Source organism: Lytechinus variegatus, chromosome 16 (genome assembly GCF_018143015.1).
Source record: "Lytechinus variegatus isolate NC3 chromosome 16, Lvar_3.0, whole genome shotgun sequence".
In the NCBI taxonomy this organism is placed as follows: domain Eukaryota; kingdom Metazoa; phylum Echinodermata; class Echinoidea; order Temnopleuroida; family Toxopneustidae; genus Lytechinus; species Lytechinus variegatus.
Genome location: NC_054755.1, coordinates 8,240,344 through 8,262,676, shown reverse-complemented (window position 1 = coordinate 8,262,676; position 22,333 = coordinate 8,240,344). Strand labels below are relative to the sequence as shown.

General features: G+C 37.3%; 2 protein-coding genes across 6 annotated transcripts; both read right to left on the bottom strand.

The window, feature by feature from the left end:
- Nucleotides 1-785: 785 nt before the first annotated feature.
- LOC121429860 lies at nt 786-8,568 on the bottom strand. Of its 5 annotated transcripts, none has more exons than XM_041627115.1 (4): nt 8,173-8,344; nt 5,606-5,786; nt 2,508-4,084; nt 786-1,985 (listed from the first exon to the last, which is right to left on the bottom strand). In XM_041627115.1, exons 1-4 carry the CDS (start codon nt 8,272-8,274, stop codon nt 1,752-1,754), a joined length of 2,094 nt encoding a protein of 697 aa, XP_041483049.1. In that variant the 5' UTR covers nt 8,275-8,344; the 3' UTR covers nt 786-1,751. The 5 variants fall into 5 exon arrangements, with proteins under 5 accessions (XP_041483049.1, XP_041483052.1, XP_041483050.1 ...); XM_041627118.1 differs by lacking the exon at nt 8,173-8,344 and adding an exon at nt 8,366-8,568 and having other exon boundaries at nt 787-1,985; XM_041627116.1 differs by lacking the exon at nt 8,173-8,344 and adding an exon at nt 8,389-8,568 and having other exon boundaries at nt 787-1,985.
- Nucleotides 8,569-12,018: 3,450 nt separating this feature from the next.
- LOC121429884 (G-protein coupled receptor Mth2-like) lies at nt 12,019-17,097 on the bottom strand. The gene is made up of 4 exons (XM_041627140.1): nt 16,958-17,097; nt 14,928-15,130; nt 12,937-14,510; nt 12,019-12,481 (listed from the first exon to the last, which is right to left on the bottom strand). Exons 2-4 carry the CDS (start codon nt 15,112-15,114, stop codon nt 12,248-12,250), a joined length of 1,995 nt encoding a protein of 664 aa, XP_041483074.1. The 5' UTR covers nt 15,115-15,130; nt 16,958-17,097; the 3' UTR covers nt 12,019-12,247.
- Between the last annotated feature and the right edge of the window lie 5,236 nt (nt 17,098-22,333).

Here is a 22,333-nt window from a genome sequence, read left to right as displayed (position 1 = left end):
GTAACAATATCCAGTAAACCGCATATGGACGCATTTGGCAGTGATGTTCGCTATACAAGCATGTTGGTATTATTATTATATGTACATGATTCGAAGCTTTGTGAAATTGTAACTTATACACAAATATCGATAGCAAGAATACTTGTATATCTGAGTGAAATTATTGATAATAGAATGACTGATTGAAATTTGGTTCCAAACAGCAGGTGAAAACAAAGTAAAATTTTAAAGATTTCCAGTCCATGGGCCCATTTCACAAAGATTTACGACATAATTGTGAATTTGCCTTTGCCATGTTTACTGATGGCAACTTCAATGGTAACCTTGATTTTGATGAGCTGCTAAACCCTGTTACATGTACCACTGTAGTTGTCATCACGGCAAAGTTAAATATATATAGCAAATTGCAACTTCTCTAAGCTGTTTGAAGTCCGAGTGTTAGTTTGATCCTTTCGAATATAACCTTCGATAGGCCTATTTTTTTCATTCGTTATCCTCTACGGCTATTATGATCTATTTATCGGAAGGTCAATCGGATCGGGGTCGCCCTAGCCACTAACCCGTCTATATGGTTTAGTGGTTAAGGCACTGGAGTTCAAAGCTGGGGGTCCGAGTTCGATTTCTGGCAGAGACGTTTTTTAAAACCATGCATGATTCTTGACCACGGAAACGTAATCAACATTCAACCCTCCATCATGTCAAACGCAAAAAAAAGAGATAGGTCCATGCCACCAGGGATATGGAACAACCATATCCCTGATGCCACCAAGAGGGATGGGTGCTCCATAGCGGAAATCGACACTTAATATGTGAGGGTACTCGCTCTTCGAAGAGCCCAGATGAGAATCATTCAAAACAGCAAATACACAAGAAGGAAATAGGATGCAAGACAATTTATGGTTATATTTTATTAATTGACAGAGTAAAACTTATTCCATTAAATCAAATAAAACTACGTAGTAGTGATAAAGTGTCGATCAGAGGTCATTGGCGAGCAACGATCACTGTTAGTTAATATTTTTTTTGCATAGATTTGGTCGCCTGTGCTACCAAAATGCTAAGCAACATGCACGCGTCCCACCTTACAGGGTGATCACCCTTTATCTCTACATTATTTTGATGCTCGCTGCTAGTTTATCAAGGAAACAACCTTTAGATGAAAAATTTTGACGTGTTTTTGGTTTTAAATAGTTAACAAATAAAATACTAATTTTAAAAAATAGTCGGCCCCACTTCATATAGGTCGATTACAACCAAATATTGTTTTAGCCTTAAAAGTGCCTTGTCCTGCGGTAAAATTTTGAGAAACGTAATACAAATGTTTACATCAATAGACAAAATTACTTAAAACTTTCTGTGATCTTCTGCACCTGTAGATCGTTACATTGAGTGTCAGTTTGACGTTGCCCCTACAATAGAATATTACTGAACTGATCTTCAGACATTTTTTTTTTTTATAATTCTTTAAAAGCTTCAACAAAGATCAAGTATTCAGACAGATCACTAAAGGGAGATGACCGTTCTGGTCTTAACCAAACTCTCCGTTATTGGATTTATCCATAGTTTTGATCTAATCGGATTACGCTTATACGGTGCCCTGTAGGAATATGGCAAAAGACATCCACCTGATCACCAAACATGTCTCGCATCAAATGGATACACGTTGATAGAACTTCAGATGATGAATTTATCACTTTATAGAGTAGACTGCAGACCCCTAAGTTAGAGTACGTAAGTTGCAGGAAACCCCACTACACAGAACTGGTCTTCTTGGTCTTGTGAGAGCTTCCACTGCTCGACCCTGACTTTGATGGTGCCATCCTTTTCCTCCATAATTTTCTTACCCTGGCATTGAGGCCGAAGGAGAAAAAGACCGAAATGCCTTGGAGACCATTGACCGTTATGAAGATGTACCAGAGAGCTGGCGTCGTACCCAGGGCGGCTATCAGACCAAACAACCAGCTGAATCCCATTAGACAAGATATCTTTATGGAGGAGAGGAAGAACGAAGGAATGAAAGAGGAGGGTGAAACATATTTATAAAAAAAAGATGAATCGAGGAGTGAAAAGACGAGGAAGAGGACGGTTATCAAGGAAGAGTCAAGCAAGGGAAAACAAAGATGAAGACAGGCAGGATACGGAAGACGAAGGACAAGAGAGAAAATTGATTGAGCAGAAATAGTTTCAATGGAATAAGAAAGAGACGAAAACGTAGAATATAAATAAGGAGGAAATTAAAGAAGAAAGCGATTAGGGGAATTGGACGTATATAGCTCAGTTATGATAGGACCTACTGAGAAATTGAGAATAATTTAGCAAAATTTGGGCGAATTTGAATACTCATATTTATAAATATTTTGTAAGACAAGTGGAGAGATCAAAATGATCCTTTGCATCACTTAGTCCTTGACAGTTCAGGACCCCGAATACAGTATCATCTCAGGTCAGTAGGATTCGATATCACTGTATATCATGATTTTAATGAAATAAGCTACCTATGAAATTACCTTGAAATAGATGAGCAGTTCAGCTATCACATTCCTTTGTGATCCGTCCTTTCGGAGGGTACTCCTGGTCATCTTTGTCGTCCTGCAAATACTAACAACAGTGATGGCGAAGAGAACGACATTGGCAACCAAGGACAACACGATTGGACCAATGAAAAAGACAATGTTGGAAAGAACTGGATACACCCAACAATTTCTCCCTGATCCGTACTCGAGCGGGAGTATATCATTTTCCGTGAAATGCAGTCCAAGGGAGACAATTACTAGAAGAAGTGGCACACCCCATCCGACCAGTGAATACCGAGCGTAGCGTCTGAGACGACTGTTAGGGCTGTGGTGTGTGCGGGTCTGGGTTCCTTTGAAGCTTCGGCACAGGTCAAATGCAAGAAGAGTCATCCAGGCAAAAGCACACAGAAGCGTAAAATGCGCAAGAACCGCCACAACCTGGCACAGAGCCGTTGTGCGACGTGCATAAGGAGCGACATACTGGAGACAAATTTGGGAAATCAGCAAAGTTACAGCAAAGGTCAGAATGGCGCATCCCTGGAAGTTCCGAAGTTCAGAAAATATCAAGTAGGTTCCGACCAATAAAACCAGACACAATGTTGATATTGCGAACAGAACATGGCTATAGATTAACTGGACATTCACAGGTTCTGGCTTCATGTTTTCGTCTATTCCTTCCTGAACAGTGGAAAAGTTATCATGGATAATGCAGATTCTGATAGAGTTGTTGGACACGTATTCAAACAAGTCTTCTTGATATTCTGTTCCGTTGTATATGACGGCAGTCGAATTAACACTGTCTTTGAGAAGATACTGATCTTCTGATAGGATGATGTGGCAGTTGATCATCGCCTTTTGTACACCACACACTCTTAGTTCTTGTGTTTTATCTTGACGACTAAAATCGAATGGGTTCGACCGGACGATGTCGAAGGTAGATCTACCACTCCACCAAGATGGTGTAACGTAGGTTCCATTGAAGAAGAGAAGGAACGATCCATTATGCCAGACTGGCATGAAAGCTTCCCGGTCACCAACGAAATACTCTTCGTCACAATCTGCCCCTGCGGGCAAGGACGAAATCGAGTCATTGTGGTCTGCATTCAGTGAACATGTTACCCCGTACTCGATGAAATCTGCACAAGGTCTGGTCCAGACGTTACTTATAAGCCCCTCATCTAGTGCAGTGTCTATGCCATTCTGCATACGATGGTCGTTTGTAATATTGATCATGCCCCGCCAGTTAATAGTAACAACTGGAAATCTGAGGGTAGTCGTTTCGTTGCCGTCATCGGTGGCAGAGGGCCCCAGGTATCCAAGGATTGTAGGAACAGCGTCCAGACAATAATCGTACCCGTCTATACTGAATCTATGCATCACGTGTAGAGTTGCAGCGTCGCATTCCGGCCAAAGTAGTTCTTTCTCTGGTGATCCGCAAGGGGTTGAGATCTGATCGAAGCCATAAGGACACTCGATGACGAGTTCCGTTCTTGGAGAATAGGGTGGGGCTATTGTTGTACGGTAAGGATTGAGATCAAATGGTGCTGCTACTCCTTGTGTTCCCACGTAAACTGTATATGAGAAAAACAAAAAGGATTATGAATAATGATAAAGAAAGTAATATGTAGTTCTTCTAAGTCGCATGCAACGTACCCTTCTCTAGGAATTGTAATAACCAGAGGACTTCAATATTATTACCCTCGCTTGCAAGCATATTGCAAGCGCACAATCATTTTCAAAGAATAAGTTCCTGTCAGACACCCACTTACTTCACCTAAGTTGAACGCAGCATTATTTCGATCAATTTCTTGCTGAAGGAAATTACGCTATGGCTGGGATTCGAACCCACAACCCTCTATTTCATAGACCGGGATTTATCCATCGGCCACAATGCTCCATTATGAAAAATAATGTAGTTTTTGTTTCTACCACTGCTAAATAAACAGCTAAAAACGGTATCATTCAGCTAAATAACAATTATTTTGCTCATCCTAATTGGTCGCCAATTGTCTCTTTTGGTGATAATAATAATAATAATAATAATAATTTTATATACCGCAAATTCGCAAATTGCCTCTAAGCGGTTAAGAGGAAGGAAATATGAACCATAAAGGGAATAAAAATAGAAATACTTTGCACAACAATATGTATCAAAACTAATATTACAATTTACAACTAGTTTTCATCAGGTCATGAATAAAGAAATATCATCAAATTGGCCAATGAACATATTATATGATCAATACAAGATTTAAAAAGATGAGTTTTAAGTATATTATTAAATGTATTTTGGTAGCTTTGTCCTTGAATATTACCTTTACCTTTATCATGTTTATATTACCCTTTAATAAAACTATGATAGGGGCCGGGTCTACATCTTATAAGCTTTGCTTTTCAATAGGCCCTTCCACTTTTTTCATTTCATTGGTACGTTTCAATCCTGCATGTGTTATACAGTTGATGCATCTTTTCATTGTAAAAATGATTTATTATGAAATGTACTTTGAGGTTTTGTGGAATATGAATATATCAATACATAAACAAATAAACAAAACATGGTTGAAATGAACCCAGATTTGGAGTGATGCCTTAATAGTTTTAATCCCATCAGTTTAGCGTATAATTCAATTGCATGTTTTAATGGTTCTTTTTTGTGAAATTTGTGAAGTATGCGTCTTAACTTCAATCATTCGATCTAATTGAAATCAATGCAGTAATAGACCACAGTCTGAACCTTGTATTCACATGATTTACAAGGGAAGCAACATAATGATGTCAAATATGTCTTGCACACTATATTTACCGTGCTTCCTTTAAGGTTAGAATATTGCATTAATAATCCCAAACAGTTTGTACTGATTTGAATGTCAGATACGATTGTGAACTCATTTATGTACTTGATATGTGTCACACTTATCGTAGAACATTTGTTTACAATTAAATGCATTGACCACAATTTATAATGAATCGTGAAAATCGTTAGTGATCGATTACTAACATTTGTGTTACCATGGTTACTGGACTCTGGATTGAAAATTCGGGAAAATATCAAAGATACAAAGTAGTGCAAAAACTGCTGCCGATAGACTTACACATAGGTGTTGTCAGTCGTATCGGGATCGAGACCGGGAATGCTTCTTCTTGAAAGGTAGGGAGTGGAGGAGGAAGGGGCATCGATGTCGTCTGCCCAACGATGACGTCCAGCAGAGTCGTCATCGTCGTCGCCATCAAGATGGTTCGTAAAGCCATCGTGCTCCGAAGGTTGTGGTTTTTCTAAATTGAAAAGAGTTTAAAAAATTTGGGCAATTCAAGCTTTACAAATTTCCTACACCTATCTGCCTATCTATCTATCTATCTATCTATCCATCCGTCTCTTTTGCCATACTGTTAACAAAGACAGAATGAACTCATAAGTTTATCATCATCCTCAGTTTGTAATTGTAAATATTTTTTAATAATTCGAGTATGCCCTCATATTACATGAAGCAAATTACTCAAATTAGTTTTAAAAAAAGATGAAGACTAGCTGATTAAAGGAGTGTGTGTTTTAAAATTTGTGTTTATCAGACGCAAGAAGAAACTTTTATGCGAAAATAAATAATTTAGGCCTCGTAGATGAAATTGGAACTTTAGAAGTTGTTTAACTATGCCCATAACGTTGAAATATATAAATAATTCAAAGTAACTTTGCAGTAATTATCATAATCAATAATGATGATGATGATAATAATAAACAACAATAATAACATTTTAATTACCCAGAGTAGCCACTTCAATTAGGAAACTGTTCTACCAGAGGGCCCTACATAACATAATATATTATTTTACCCTTCTCCAATCTAAATGCTGAGCGCCTAGCAAGAAGGCAGAACGTCACATTTTTTATAAGTCTTTGGTATCACTCGGCCGAGGATCGAACCCACGATCTCCCGTTCATGAGGCGGACGCTCTATACCACTGAGCCACCATGTCCGGTTTACAAAATACCTTTAAAAAAGTCAACGATCAAATACCCTTTTGCTGGAGCCAAACCAACGAAACCAATTCCACACCAACCAATGATGTCATTGATAATAACTTACTAGTCCTGCTTCGATCGGTATTACATTATTACACGAGAAGGCTAGCTATAATACGCACATTCATTTTAATTTTATACCAAGCTTAAATTTTTCTCTTTATGTAAATGAATCGTTTATAGCGAAAACGCGATAATAAAAGAGCAAAGAAATAGTAGTGTAAAGCCTCCTTCAGTCAAGGTATGTTCATCCCTTTCTCACTCTATAACCGTGTATAGGCCTACATCATAATTCTGATCCTGATGAACCTTGGCCTTGAAAATACAGTATGTTCCTATATATTCTCGTCATGGTGTTCCACCTTTTAACACTGCCCACTAAATCATTCATCCGTCACGCCCGAAGTTTAACAATAGAAATGTTTGGTAATACGTCCATCGTAATTTTAAAGCTTATAAAAGGCTTTTTGTCAGCTCATGACGGGTATATAGGCCTATTAAATGTTGTTAAACAAAATAAATGGCTATTCTAATCTGTAAAGGTTATTATGTTATATCGGCGGATTGGATCGGAGGTATTATTATATTATTTTCTATTATTCGATGTGGTCTTACGACAGTCAGATAGGCATAAAGTTTTATGTTGTACCCTGCAGGATTGCTTGTATCTTAAATATTTATCGAATATAAATCAGAATGGCAAATTGCCATTTCGTCTACTGCCAACTCGTCCATTCACCACATGGTATACTTTCATTTAGTCTAATACCATTCCGTCCAACATTTCGTCTAGCAGCCATTTTGGTCCATTAACCATTGGTCCATTCATCACTTCGTCTAATCCCCATTTCGTCTAGGACCATTTTGTCTCATGAGTTGGTCCAATGTCCATTTCATTTTCATTCATTTTGCACAATTTGACAGTTAGTCCAATTAGACCGAATGGTATATGGACTAAATGACGATTGGACCAACTGGTTATTAGACGGAATGGCATTAGACCAAATGAAAGTAGACCAAGTGGTGAGTGGAAGAACTGTTGGTAGACCAAAATGATAGTCGTAGTTAATAGTTGTAGAAGTTGGCAGTTGGACGATTTCGGCATTAGACGAATGAGAAATAAACCGTAATGGTAAATTGCCAATTACTATAAAATAGAGATATTACACAAAGTAACGGAAAATAAAGTAAGATGGATAAAACAAATTTTTCCACTTTTTGGAAATAGAGATTAAGTTTGGCATTTCATCGTTCAAGATATTCATTCAAAAAAACTTATTTTCATTTTAGAGTATGAATTAGCAATCAAACGCTATAGGCAATAATGCATTTTACCGTTATCGGACGTTGTCTGTACATTTGACTTAGTACATGTTTCACAAAAGTGAAATAATGGGAACAATCCATGGAGGCCTATATAATTCATGCAAAGAATTGTAAATCTAAGACATTTTCTTTATATTGACCATATGGTTATGAAGGGAATTGCGCGAAATATCCTGATTATGTTTAAAACGTGTCCACTTATTTGCTCAATATAAATGCATTTTATAATGTATAAAACATTCAAAATTGCTTCTTTTTGCTTAAAAAGATATAAAAATGTGCTGGACATACCGGTGTGGAACATTCTCTACTCACTCTTCTTCTTCCTCTTTCTTCCGTTGAGTATAGTCCTCTACTATAGAGTATAGTCGTACAACTTTCTGACTCTGCCACTCTTTGCTGCAAAATCTCGCTCATGGGTTAAATTGCCAATGACGAGAGCCTTTCCAACACACAAGTAATATGTGAGTTTAGGGTTTATTTATATAGGAGTACGGTATAAACTTACTTCAAATTAACAAAAAATATTACCCTTTTCTCACACTGCAGTCGATGTTGCTTATCTCTAAGTCCGATTTGCACGTCTGGTCATATACTCCTGAAGGTCTTTCCTCGATGACAACTATACAGTCCTTTGTAATACACATTTTATAGGCCATTATACAGGCTCTACGTCATACATATTTGTTGCAAAAATACCTACCTGTGAAAATAATCCATTAACACTCCACAATAAAATTGTAAGACGAGCTGTAAAAGCGTGGGTTTTTTACGAGACCGCCATCATTATCAAGCTCGATTGCTCACAATGGCGGTCTTTTGCATTCCTTTAAAATAATCTTTCTGGTCAATGAATTTTGTTGATCTAAATTTTTGTTGCTGATATTACGATTATTGTATTATAGATTTGTAATAAAATCAATCGATATTTAATCAAAACATGGCTATTTTCAAACTCCTTTAAGGTCGGGAAGGGGGGGGGGGGTGATAGGTAGGGTTCAGGGCCTGAGGCTGATGTTATAGGATAGATATTTGATGAATGAGGCCAAGGTGTCGGAGGAGGGGGGGGGGGGGGTATGGAAAATCCTTGTTAATGGCTTCAATTCGACTATAGGTGGTATTAATGATTGGTTTTGTGTTTTTGGAAAATCTGTTATGTTGTGAATATTTTGACACTAGAAAAAAATTGAGTACGTTGAGTTTTATTACGTTTTATTGTAACACTCAAGGAAAAAAAGAGAAAATGTAAAAACTATATGAGTTTACTATGTATTCATATATTAATTTGTAAAGATATATTGTATCTGACTTATGCATTTTATTTTGTATATGGTACACTGTTAAAAATACCCTGATTTTACAGAAAAAATAAAGACTATTTTGCAAAGAGCAATCACAGAATCATTCTGTAAATTCATAAAACAGGAATTTTTATGCAATTTAACAGATCAGGTCTGTTTAAAAAGGGGAAAAGGGTGTTTTATTAAAGGAAATTTGTAAGGTTCCGTACACCCAATACCAATTTCCTGTAAGATTACGCAATTTGGTAAGATTACAGGTGTTCTCGAGACTCTGCTGCAGGAACTTCTTTTATTTTAAGGACAAATTTTCTAACAGTGTATGTATGAATTGAAGTTGTTGACAAATAAAAACTTCTTAATACAAAAAAAAAAACATGGCCAAGAATCTTTCCCCTGATCTTTACACTTTAAAAAAAGTTTACTCAATATTGGGTAAAATGGAACATGCATGTTGGTTGGGTATAAAAAAGATACCAAATATTTTGTAAATTTTACGCAATGTTGCCTTGAAATTTACAATTAAAACATGCATTTTGCCCAATATGGGGTTAATACAAAATATCCAGCAAATATGCATGTTCCTTTTCTACCCAGTATTGGGTAAAAATTTTCTCAGGGTTTTTAGAGTGTATATGTTACCAGATTAAGGCTCTGATATTCTTATTCAGCATGCTTAAAGTGAACGAGAACAATGGGCTTACATTGTAATCTTACCATTACTCTCACTTGTATATAAGGTAGAGAGTAATAGAGAGAGAGAGAGATAGAGAGGGAAGGGGGGGGGGGTACTAAATTCAAAGAGAGGGGATGGGAGGAAGGTGCTGCAAGAAACGGGTAGATGTTATTTTTGTTTCTTCTTTATTTTTTCTATATTTTACTTAAAGAGGAATGAAACCTTTAGAACAAGTAGGCTTGTGTCGAAACAGAAAAATCAAAGAATAAGAACAAAGAAAGTTTGAAAAAAATCGGACAAATAATAAAAAGTTATGAGCATTTGAATATTGCAATCGCTGTCCTATGGAGATCCTATTGGCAATGCGACAAGGATGTGTGATGTCACAAGTACATGTGAACAACTTTCCCTTTGCTGGACTATAAAATACCCTCAAAATGTATCTTTCTGCTTTTTCTTATGTTGATACAAACTATTTATCCTTGATGTATTCTTTAAAAATCTGTATTATATGCCCTCCTATAGAAAGAACAAATGATCTACTGACAGATGTGATATAAGAGGCAGTTCAAGTGAAATATATACTAAAGTAATGGGGTGAGTTGTTCACAATAAGTGACATCACACATCTTTGTCGCATTGCCAATTTCAGAATCTCCATATCATAAGTGATCGCAAAAATATTCGCAATATTCAAATGCATAACTTCCTCATCACATTTTGTCTCATTTTTCTCAAACTTTCGTTGATCTGTTTCTTTGATTTTTCTATTTTCACACAAGCTACCTTGTTCCAAAGGTTTCATTCTCCTTTAAACGTACGGATGAATAACGAACTTGATTTAAGGGGATATGTTAATAATGGAATAAATGAACAAATAAATATCTTTATGCATTGTAAAAGACTACAAACTCTCCTGGGATGCTCATTCAGTCTTTTAATTATAAGATATATACATTGATGAAAAGTGATTATCGCTGAGCACTGAAGTTCTGAATAAAGTATATAAATGCATCATTACTCCTGTTCTGTTACGGGAAACTGCTCTTGCTCCTTTACAATTTTACTCTTTTAAGATTACAGAAAGCAAGTGTTGTGGACGTATGTATACAGGCACAAATCAATGTGAATTGCTTGGATAATTATAAAAATTGCAATTCCTTGATAATGGACGTGACGACTTTTTAGCTTGTATTAAAATGATTACCCTACTGGAAATGACCAATGTTTGCCACAGTTTGTTATAGTGCACGGTGCATCACCTTCATACTGTTAAAATCTGTTTTAAGCATGCTGGCAGCATAATTTGGAATAATTTGCCATTTAAAATTCAGAATGCCAAAGCGCTTGGTGTTTTTAAACGAATGTACAAGTGCCAACACTTTAATTCAAAGATAACAGCATCTCTTTGAATGTCCGGTGGATTTTACTGAGCTCTCAGCAATATTATACTAGATTATAAAGGGCCTATATCTATGGTTGGATACATTTTCATTTCTGAAAATCAGATCATCTCAAGCTCCGCTATAGTGTAAACTTGTCTTCTTCCACATTCTTACTTTATAACATAAATATATATTTACCAAAAGCTCCCTTTTTCGAATGTTAGGAGCTCCCCAGTGCAACTGTCAGAAAGTCGAATGATTCAATTGCTCGTAGTATCATATTATTTCATACATAGACATATAATTATTATACCGTCATGAAATATTACAAATTTGTATTCGTGAAATGGAATCAATTAGACGAGAGTTGCTTGCATGTGACGTCAAAAATTCTCTAGAACATGTAAATTACAGAGCGTATCTATTCAAAATTATGCTCTACAAAAATCATGTAGTAGATTTAAAGAAGAATGCTTAGTATTTATTTGAAGTTGTTTATTCAAATGGTAAACTATTCCATACGTTTCGGGCGACACAAGCAGAATTAAATGCTTGCTCCCCTAATCGTATTTTGGTTTTGAAATGAAGATGCACCTGACATGCCTGAGAAAGACACCTACGTGATATAAAAACTGTACAGGAAAGTGATTAATTTTAATTGAATCTTAAAATGCGAATTTCTCATCTTACTGTGACTGCGGTTCGGTAATTGGTTGCCGACTAGCTAAGCAATATTTCAACATTGGTAGTACCCACGTTTAAATCCAGTCAAGTGTATTTGGTACACTGACTTTTTCTTACGGTTAGCAATGATTAGGAAAGGTCTCACAACTTGCCGAACGTACTGGGTATGATGCAGGAATATATTATGTTGTCCTTTCAACGGTGAAACATTTCATAAGAAAACCAGTTGAGCAATTCATACAATAACAAGTCCGAAAGTTCGTAAACGAAACAAACAAGCCTTCACGAGCTTAAGTTCGTCCACTGATGTATTTCAAGAAGGTTTTAGCTTGTTGCCAGAAAGTCCACTACACAGAACTGGTCTTCTTTGTCTTGTTGGAGCTACCACTGCTCGACCCTGACTTTGCTGGTGCCATCCCTTTTCTCCATAATTTTCTTACCCTGGCATTGAGGCCGAAGGAGAAAAAGACGGAAATGCCTTGGAGACCATTGACCGTTATGAAGATGTACCAGAGAGCTGGCGTCGTACCCAGGGCGGCTACCAGGCCAAACAACCAGCTGAATCCCATCAGACATGATATCTGTATAAGAGTAGAGGAGTGTGCAACAGTTCATTTAGGATGAAAAGATTTTAGAAAAGAAGAAAGATTCGGGAGAGGAAAAGGAAGCAGACAGGAACAATAACCGTGAGGATAAAAGAGAGAGGAGGAAGACGACGATAGGCAGACGAGAATACAAAAAAAAAAAACCGAAGTCCTATTTACAATTAATGCTTCCGAACCTCGAATTGTGTACCTTTGGGGCTTTTTTGCCGCATATGTTGGACTTCGCCATTTTTCACATTCACGTTCTTGCAACAACTTTCACAAAATGCCCGTCAAAATGTTCGTAGACTCTGTGAAAACGGCTCCTAAAAATGACTGCAGTGGATCCCGAGTCTTCGTATCTTTTCAATGTGACCAAAACTACAGGTTATAGGATTCTGTTTTATTGCACAGTTATGATTTTAATAAAATAATTATGTAAATGATATTACCTTAAAATAGATGAGCAGTTCGGATATCACATGCCTGTGTGATCTGTCCTGTTGGAGAGCACTCCTGGTCATCTTTGTCGTCCTGCAAATGTTAATCACAGTAAGGATGAAGAGAACGACATTGGCAACCAAGGACAGCACGATTGGACTGATGAAAAGGATAATGTTGGCTAGAACTGGATACACCCAACAGTTTCTCCCTGATCCGTACTCGAGCGGGAATATATCATTTTCTGTGAAATGCAGCCCGAGGGAGACAATTACTAGAAGAAGTGGAATACCCCAACCAACCAGTGAATATCGAGCATAGCGTTTGAGGCGACTGTTAGGGCTGTGGTGTGTGCGGGTCTGGGTTCCTTTGAAGCTTCGGTAAAGGTCAAATGCAAGAAGAGTCATCCAGGCAAAAGCACACAGAAGTGTAAAATGCGCAAGAACCGCCACACCCTGACACAGAGCCGTTGTGCGACGTGCATAAGGAGCAACATACTGCAGGCAAATTTGGGAAATTAGCAAAGTTACAGCGAAGGTCAGAATGGCGCATCCCTGGAAATTCCGAAGTTCAGAAAAGATCAGATAGGTTCCGACCAATAAAACCAGACATAATGTTGATACTGCGAACAGGACATGGCTATAGATTAACTGGACATTTACTGGTTTTATTGTCGTATCTTCCTCTACTTGTTCCTCGACAGAAGAAAAATTGTCATGAATAATGCAGATTCTTACGGAGTTGTTGGGTACGTATTCAAACGAGTCTTTCTGATATTCTGTACCATTGTAGATGATAGCCGTCGAATTACCAACGTCTTCCACAAGATATTCATCCTCCGAAATGATGATGTCGCAGTTGATAATTGGCTTCTGTATACCACACACTCTCAATTCTCGTGTTTTATCTTGGCGAATGTAATCGGGTGAGGTTGACTCAACAACGTCATATGTCGATCTGTCACTCCACCAAGTTGGTATAATGTAAGTTCCATTGAAGAAGAAAAGGAACGATCCATTATGCCAGACTGGCGTAAAAGCGTCTGGGTCACCAACGACATATTCTCCGTCACAGTCCGCCGCTGAGGGCGTGGTGGAAATCGAGTCATTGCGATCAGCCTTCAGTGGACATGTCACCCAGTACTCGATGAAATCTGCACAACGACTACTCCAAACATTATTAAGCTCTTCTTCTAGTGCAGTTGCTATTCTATCCTGCAGTAGATGTTCGTTTGTGATATTGGTTAAGCCCCACCAGTTTGTGGTAGCAACTGGGTACCTGAGAGCAGTTGTTGCATTCCTTTCACTGATGGCATAGGGTCCCAGGTTTCCAAGGATGGCTGGAGCAGCTTCCAGACATGATTCGTACCCGTCCACACTGAATCTCTGCAGCACGTGTAGTGTTGCACCGTCGCATTCCGGCCAAAGTTCCCCGTTCTCTGGTGATCCGCAAGGGGTTGAGATCTGATCGAAGCCATGTGGGCACTCGATGACGAGTTTGGTTCTTGGAGAATGAGGCGGGGCTTTTGTTGTACGATAAGGATTGAGATCAAATGGAGCTGCAACGCCTTGTGTTTGACTATGCCCTGTAGAGGAAATAGAAAATAAGTAGCTAAAGGCGATTGATTCTAAACTGAGGGGATTACAGTTCTTTTGTTGTGGAATTCTTACTTTGTGACCGTGTGAACTATCACCTTCCCATTTAATGTTACAATTTTATGGACAATAGTATAAATCAATCCATAGGAACGAAATCGATTTACACTTTCTTCGTCTTGTGTTTATTGGGTTATCACATGCTGTGATAGTTCAGCACAATATATATATATATATATTATTTTAGTCCTCGAGGCAGTTTGATTTTAGTGTCAAATTTATATTGATGGTCTACATGTTCTACTTGAAAACTGTGTAGCATTTAGCTACACAGTGTTTAGAATAAAAGCAAACATGGCAAATGTAGACATGTTATAGATACGGTAGATTAAATTGCTCTTACTTACGTGTTGTCATGCCTGGTGGGGGCGTCGTATATGGGAAGAAATGTTCTTCACCAGGAGAAAAAGATGGTGGCCGAGAGATCATTAAAGTGGTTCTCTGGACCGGTATCGTTGTCATTTGCCCTGCGATGAGGTCCAGCATAGTCATCATCGTCATCAAGACGGTTGGTAAAGTCTTCATGTTTGGCATGTGGTTGTGGTTATTTCTATGTGAAAAAAGTAATCAACAAGTTACATGATTGTGCCTGTGCGGTGGCTTAAATAAGCTAGCGTACAAACTTGCGACAAGCCCCCGTGACGCTGTATTTTTATATTGCTCTATGTCTTTGCGTAGAACAACTACTCCCTGTCTGTGCATGCGCATGACACGTAGTCGGGGCCAATTAAAAATGTTCAAAGATTAAGTCTGCAATGAAAAGCCAAATAAACAAAAAAATCAAGCACAGCATTTTCTTTTTACTGTAGGGCAAATCCTCATCCCCTCATGCTTTTTTCTTATTTGTGCTTGATTTAATGATGATGCCCAATCAATTCAACTTGAAATCCCCCTTTAATACCCTTTTCCACAATTTATCTGTAGTTGATTTTTAATCTGCATATTTGATTTTTATTTTTATTCGTCTATGTATACGACGCATATATGATTTGTATCTGTATCTGTTTATGTAATCGATGTATGTGATGGAAATGGAAAATTAACTTGACCTTCAACATGAACCTGAAGTTTTGCTCGTAAAACATTCCACAAAAATCGATCAACATTCCTCGGCACTCAATATAGTGGAATCTACTACCAATTTCTCTCTCACTGTCGTTCGATCCACTACGATTTACCTTTCGTAGTTGCTAGCGAAAGTTATGAGCCGTCCAAAATTTACTTCATATATAATCACGACGATTGCTACGAATAACCTCAAGATCTGACATGATCTTACACGATACGATGCAGACCATGGTTTTCATCGTGATGCGAATTTTGACAGTGGGAACGAGGTATTATGCAACGTACAGCTGTGAGATAAAAAAAAGTTCCACGGCAAGAACCACCTTCAGAAAGGACCATAATTGAATGAATAAAGCTTTAACAGTTGACACAAAACGCTGTAGGATTAAATTTCACGTTGAAATCATACAAATTAAAGGTTAATAGGATGGAGTGACAATGAAAAATCACTTTAGCTTCCAATTTCTAACGAAGTTAGGTTTAAGAAGAATACACAGGTGCACTGTATTTCCTTTGGTGACGGCCTGTTTCATGAGAAATCTGCAAAATCGCGAATATTTCCAATTTTATTTGCTCGCAAAATGTAGATAATAAACACATGACGAAAATGTATTTCAAAGCCATGTCCTGATTGGGCGAAATGTTGTATGATAACATTTTTAAAATATGAAAAAAAAACTTCTACAACCTGTAATTGTTGACCACAGGTCAAGTTCCCTAGACCACGATGCATAAATTACTACTACTAATAACAGTAGACCTACCATTGCTATCATTTTTTTTTTGGAGGGAGGGCCCCTTCAATCCACTACATCATCAAGATTACAACGTATTTTTGTATTTATTTAGACAAATAACATACAAAGTAAAACAAGGGATACAAAATAAAAAGGTTTGGTAAAACCCGTACAAGTTTGTATCACAATAAAATATAAATTAAAAGATAGTAGCACCAAGATAACCCCCCGTCAATTTAAAAGAAAAAAGCGTAGTGGCAAGTAGGCATCGAAAGTTTAACATCAGAATCTAATTTATACATGATAAAGTAGATATTACTTGATTGATGTAGCTCTATTCACTTATGATATAAACGGAAATTGATAGGAAGTACGGTGTTATTTGTAGGCTACAACAATTACTTCAGGTCATTACATTCGAAGCTTCGGATATCAGAATAATAGTCCTATAAACCAAAACATCTCGGGGTTTATCATATACATTAGCAACAAATGATTCGATGATTAGTCAATAAAGCTTTGTAAAATTCGATCAATCTAGTAGATTTAGTGTAGGTACACTTTATACTTACTTAAACACTTTTTCTGCGGTCTGCACACTGCTGGCGCGGGTTGCTTATTCTTGTCGATTGGCCGACTTGCACGACTATGACCAGTTTACCAAAGGTCTTTCTCAATATGAAAACTGTAATATACTGCAATGATATCTCTTTGTTGTAAGCCCCTAAACGTCATAAATATTTGTGGCACAAATACCTACCTGCGAAAATAAGCCGGCCACACTCACTTCACAATAACAATGTACTAAAAGCTATGAATTCACAGCGTCAAACTTGTACCTCAAGGTTATCCTTTTCTCAATTTTCTCTCTCTATACTGGTTCTCTTGTTCCAACATTGGAGTGAAAAATGTATCCCTTCGTCATGTAAACATTACTCACACCTTTGAAGGAAAGATACGGAGAGAGAGAGAGAGAGGGGGGGGGGCGAGAGGGAGGGAGAGAGAGAGGAATTGAGGGAGGGGGGGGGGCGAGGAGGAAGGGTGGAGCAAGAGGTTGATGTGCAAGGCTAAACAGAATTCTGAAAAGATTGAAACAACCCCCACAGATACTTAATTTGGGTACATAACTGGAAAAGAGTTACAATTAATGCTTATAAATTATGTGATGATTTGGAAATGAATTTGGAAATATATTGGCATTCAACTGATCAGGCTTTAATACAAATATACGATAAAATTACAAATGCAATGACAAATAAAGAACACATAATAGGAGTATTCATGGACATTTTTTGTTCAAACACTAGCTTAGAAACTTTAGTAGATACATTTAATCGTGAATTACCTAAACTATCTTTATGGTTTAAATGTAATAGGCTCCCACTTAATATAGACAAAACAAACTTTATGTATTTTAAGCATACAAGTTCACATATTACTGAGTTTCCATACGACATAAGCATAGATAATATTCCACTCAAAAGGAAAAAAAGAAACAAAGTTTTTAGGTGTCACAATAGATGAAAATTTAAATTGGAATGAACATATACGTTGCATAACTACTAACATCTCCAGAAACGTAGGTGTACTTTACAAAATGAAAAACATAATTCCTCATACTACACTCGTTTTACTATACAATTCATTGATATTGCCGTATCGTACTGCAATATAGTTTGGGCAACGTGTGCAAAAACTAAAATTAATACAATATACTTATTACAGAAAAAAGCAATTCGAATTTGTACTAATTCGCAATATTTATCACACACAAATCCATTATTCCATAAACTAAAGACTCTAACTATTTTTGACATAAATTCATTTCAAAGCTTACTGCTTATGTTCAAATACGTAAATAACATGCTCCCACCTTCATTTCACAATTTTTATACTATGAACACATCTATCCATTCATACCCTACGCGGAACTCTTCTAATTTCCATTTAATCAACCCCAAATTGCTTATTACGCAGAGATCTATAAGACACCATGGTCCTGATTTGTGGAACTCTCTATCAGAATCTATAAAAAGATCCACGTCTCTTTACTCATTTAAGGCAAACGTTAAATCTATGTTGATATCAGAATATTTGAAGTAAAATTTCTGTGTCGATGTGTCATCATTGAAGCATCATCACCATCATCATCCTCTCCATCGCCTTCATCTTCACCATTTCACCGTCATCTTCATTGCTCAAATTACATTACTGCTGTTTTTCATAAAATGTACTGTATATCGATTCTGCTGTATTAATGTATTATATTAATCAATGAGTTTTAACCTGGGGTTGTCATTCTTTCAAGCAATCTGCTTATGATGACAATCCTTCTCCTGCAAATTGTAAATGTTAACTAATTTGGTATGAGATCAGTTTTGTTTGTAATGATAATTTTAGTACATTTAGTTATGATTCATGCCAAAAAAAGTTCTCAATATACTATGTTTGTTATGTTATGGAAAATGTATTATATACGAATGATGTAATTGCAGAAGTAAACAATAAAATCAAACAATCAATCAATCAAATAATTCGAAACATTTCATTACATTATTCTCATATTAAAACATAACAAATTATTTAGATCCATACCTTTGCTTCAATTTTCTCTAGGAAATAAACTTTCTTGAAGGAATAGAGCCAAATTACAAGCCCTTTCTTTCCTCCATAACATTTTGTCTTCACACATACAAGAATGTTTTTAATATACCTTTACATTTAAACTGGAAATACAAAGGCTGACCATCGTCAAATGTTTTTATTCATATTTAGCCAAATAACTATGATAACATAATCGATCAATAAGTAAACCAACGTTTTTAAACTCACACGTGGTGAGACTAGATTTTGCCCTTAGTCAACGAAGTAGCGTTGATTTTTCTCTCTCTATTTCTTTTTATTACAATTGAGTATTAAGCATAATGATTACACTTAATAATTGTTGGAGATGTGAGATCCATGCTACTGGGTTACTTTTTAATAATTGTTTCGATTAGTCTAAAAGCTGTGGGCCTAATCAAACTGTACGTGTCAACGAGCGCGTATACGTTTGATTCGTCAAACCAATTAAGAGCTGCTCATCATGTGGAAAATTCTAAATGGACTCCAGGCATACAGCATTATAGTTCTAATCATGATAATGGGATATCGTTCAAGTCCTTTCCATTAAAGGCCATGACAATTAAAACAAAATAACGGTTTTGTTATCCTTTTTTTCATTCGTTAGTTTTAACCTCGATAGTTTTTTAATTTGATATCTGTTTCCATTGATCATAATAAGTGTTTACAGGGGCCGATGAATCACAGGGTGGGGTGCAGCCTTCCCACTTTTTCAATAAACGTGAAGAGAGGAAAAAAGAAGAAACCCCTGTGAAAATGTAAAGCTGATTGTGCTTGTTTCATATACATGTATAAAACCCGTACCGGGCCCTAGTTTGGTTCCTAGTTTTTCAAATGTCAGTGATGTCTTCCTTGCAGGTTTAGTATACTGGTTATAAACATGTGACAATAATGATTGATAAAATCCAATCCATAATTTATTATTCGAAATAGACATGAAATGAAATACTCCGAAAATTTGCTTAGCCCAATTGGGGCCCAATTGATCGTTGGCCCGGCAGACGCTGTGCAGCCCTAGATTGACGAGGCTCTATCCCTTTAATCGTTGAACGCCAACAGGGTAGCAGCAACTCCCATCTTTTAACGTCTTGTGGTCTGACGCGGCCGGGGTTTGAACCCCCGACTTCCCGGTCGTGAGACGGACGCTCTACCAACTGAGGCAACACACTGGCATAATTATCTTGATATAGGTTGTTTTAAAAGACATTTATATCAAAATGCAAATTTAACACCTGTACTTATTCAGGGGACCGGGATGCAGTTGGGGTAACTATTTACACCCCTTGTCCTACACCCCTAAGGTATTTGGGGCCTAGATTTTGGGGACCTATACAGTCATGATAGTTGTCAAAGTTGTTTCCTGTTCAGTAAATATATCATAGGAACTGTAATTTTATGGGCCCACACACCATGTGCAGACCGTTATTAAAGTCACTAAGTGAGAAGTTCTTATCATTCAACAGTTACGGTTATCAGGGGCGCGAGGCGTCATAAGTTCTCTTACCCCCTTTCATGTCATAATACAGTCGTGCTAAAAAGTTAGTGAACCCCCACCAGAAAATGCATTCCTTTATATGCCGAGTGTTGAATGCAGACAACAACGTCACAATCTTTGGCGAACCCATAAGAAACAAATTTTGTTGAAAGTAATATTTTACAATATTATAATAATATCTCCATAGCGCATTTTTATATGCATATACTCAACTGCGCTTTGATACTTGTATCACCCCGGCTGTAGCTGAGCCGCCATATTAATAGGCGCTAAAGCGTTCAAGGAATAAATCCTACCGGGTACCCATTCACCTCACCTGGGTCGAGTGCATAAATTTCTTGCCGAAGGAAATTACACCATGGCTGGGATTCGAACCCACGACCCTCTGTTTCAAAGTCTGAAGACGAATACACTGGGCCACAGCGCTCCTGACTTCACAATTAAATATCTAAAAACAGGTCAGAACCTTAAAAAGAGCACTTAAAATATGTTTATTTTCAGGTGGGGGTTCACTAATTTTCAGAACCATGCACTCTGCATGTATTATTCAATTGAGAACAAACATGTCATCTTCATGCCGACTTGCCCCCCCCCCCTCCCCCCATCAAGATAATATTCGGTCCCCCCTGGTTAAAATGGGTTTACCTTTACCCTACATGCTATACAAAGATATATTGTGCGACCACATTAATACCATGGTCACATTTGATCTACGGCGGCCGTACGCACTGTGAAAAAAAAGAGTAAATTTACGTTGGTCATTTTTTTGTTGGGTAATATATACGTTGGTTATTGTTTTGTTGGGCATTATGTGCCCAATACTTAGGCAAATTTTTACTCTGCCGCTGCCAAAATACAGATGTCCAATTGTTGGGCTAGTAATTGCCCTGCTGAGTGGTAAATGTTGCGAAACTTTACGATCACGAGTTGCGCTTGCAGCATGCTACACACGGTCGATAAGATATGGAGGAGCTTCTAGATGACTGGGGGCTGGGGAGCCTCGCTGAATCTTTCATAGATGAGTTGCTTAAACGTTTTTTTTATTTTTTTATTTTGGACTTTACGTTAAGCATAATTTGTAAGGAATTTGTCAGAATAGGCCTACATACATGACATATATCTGACGCTGTTTTGTTTTTGCTTCACTCACTTGAGATATGCACTTGCACTTGTGTGCAGCGTTATTGTGCATGCAAAGCACTTTCGGATAAGGTCTCCGGATCGACACGGACCAGGTACACGAATTGAGTGTAGGCCTTGCCCAGATGTTGGGTTAATAACTTTATTAAAAAGTTGGGCAAATTAATGTCCCCCAAAATGTAGTTCAAAATATTACCCAACAGTTGGGCACATTAATGCCCCAACAACGTTGGGTAAAATATTGCCCAGTAGTTGGTAGGGTTGACTATCGGCCCAACGTTGGGCAAAATATTGGGTAAAATATTGCCCAATTTTTTCACAGTGCGGCGAGTCGAAAACAGCCGTTTTAACATTTTTGTACCAGCTACATATAGTTGGTTTTAATAAAATTGAATAAAATGAATGTTTTCGACTCGCCGTACGGCCGCCGTAGAGCAAATGTGACCAAGGTATAAGTCGTGCGATTTTTTTTAAATTCAACTTCGTCTTGTTTCATACCAGTATATCTTATGGCAATTGAAACTATGGAGGCCATTTCTTACGAGGTTTGTTAAATGCCCTTGAACTCGATCTGTATGTGGCCTTTTAAAATTTTATATTATGTAGGCCTATACATCATTAAACTGGCTTTGTTTAACAAAAACCTGATGCTCGAATCAGCCAGCATGTAATGAATACTTTAATTGTATTC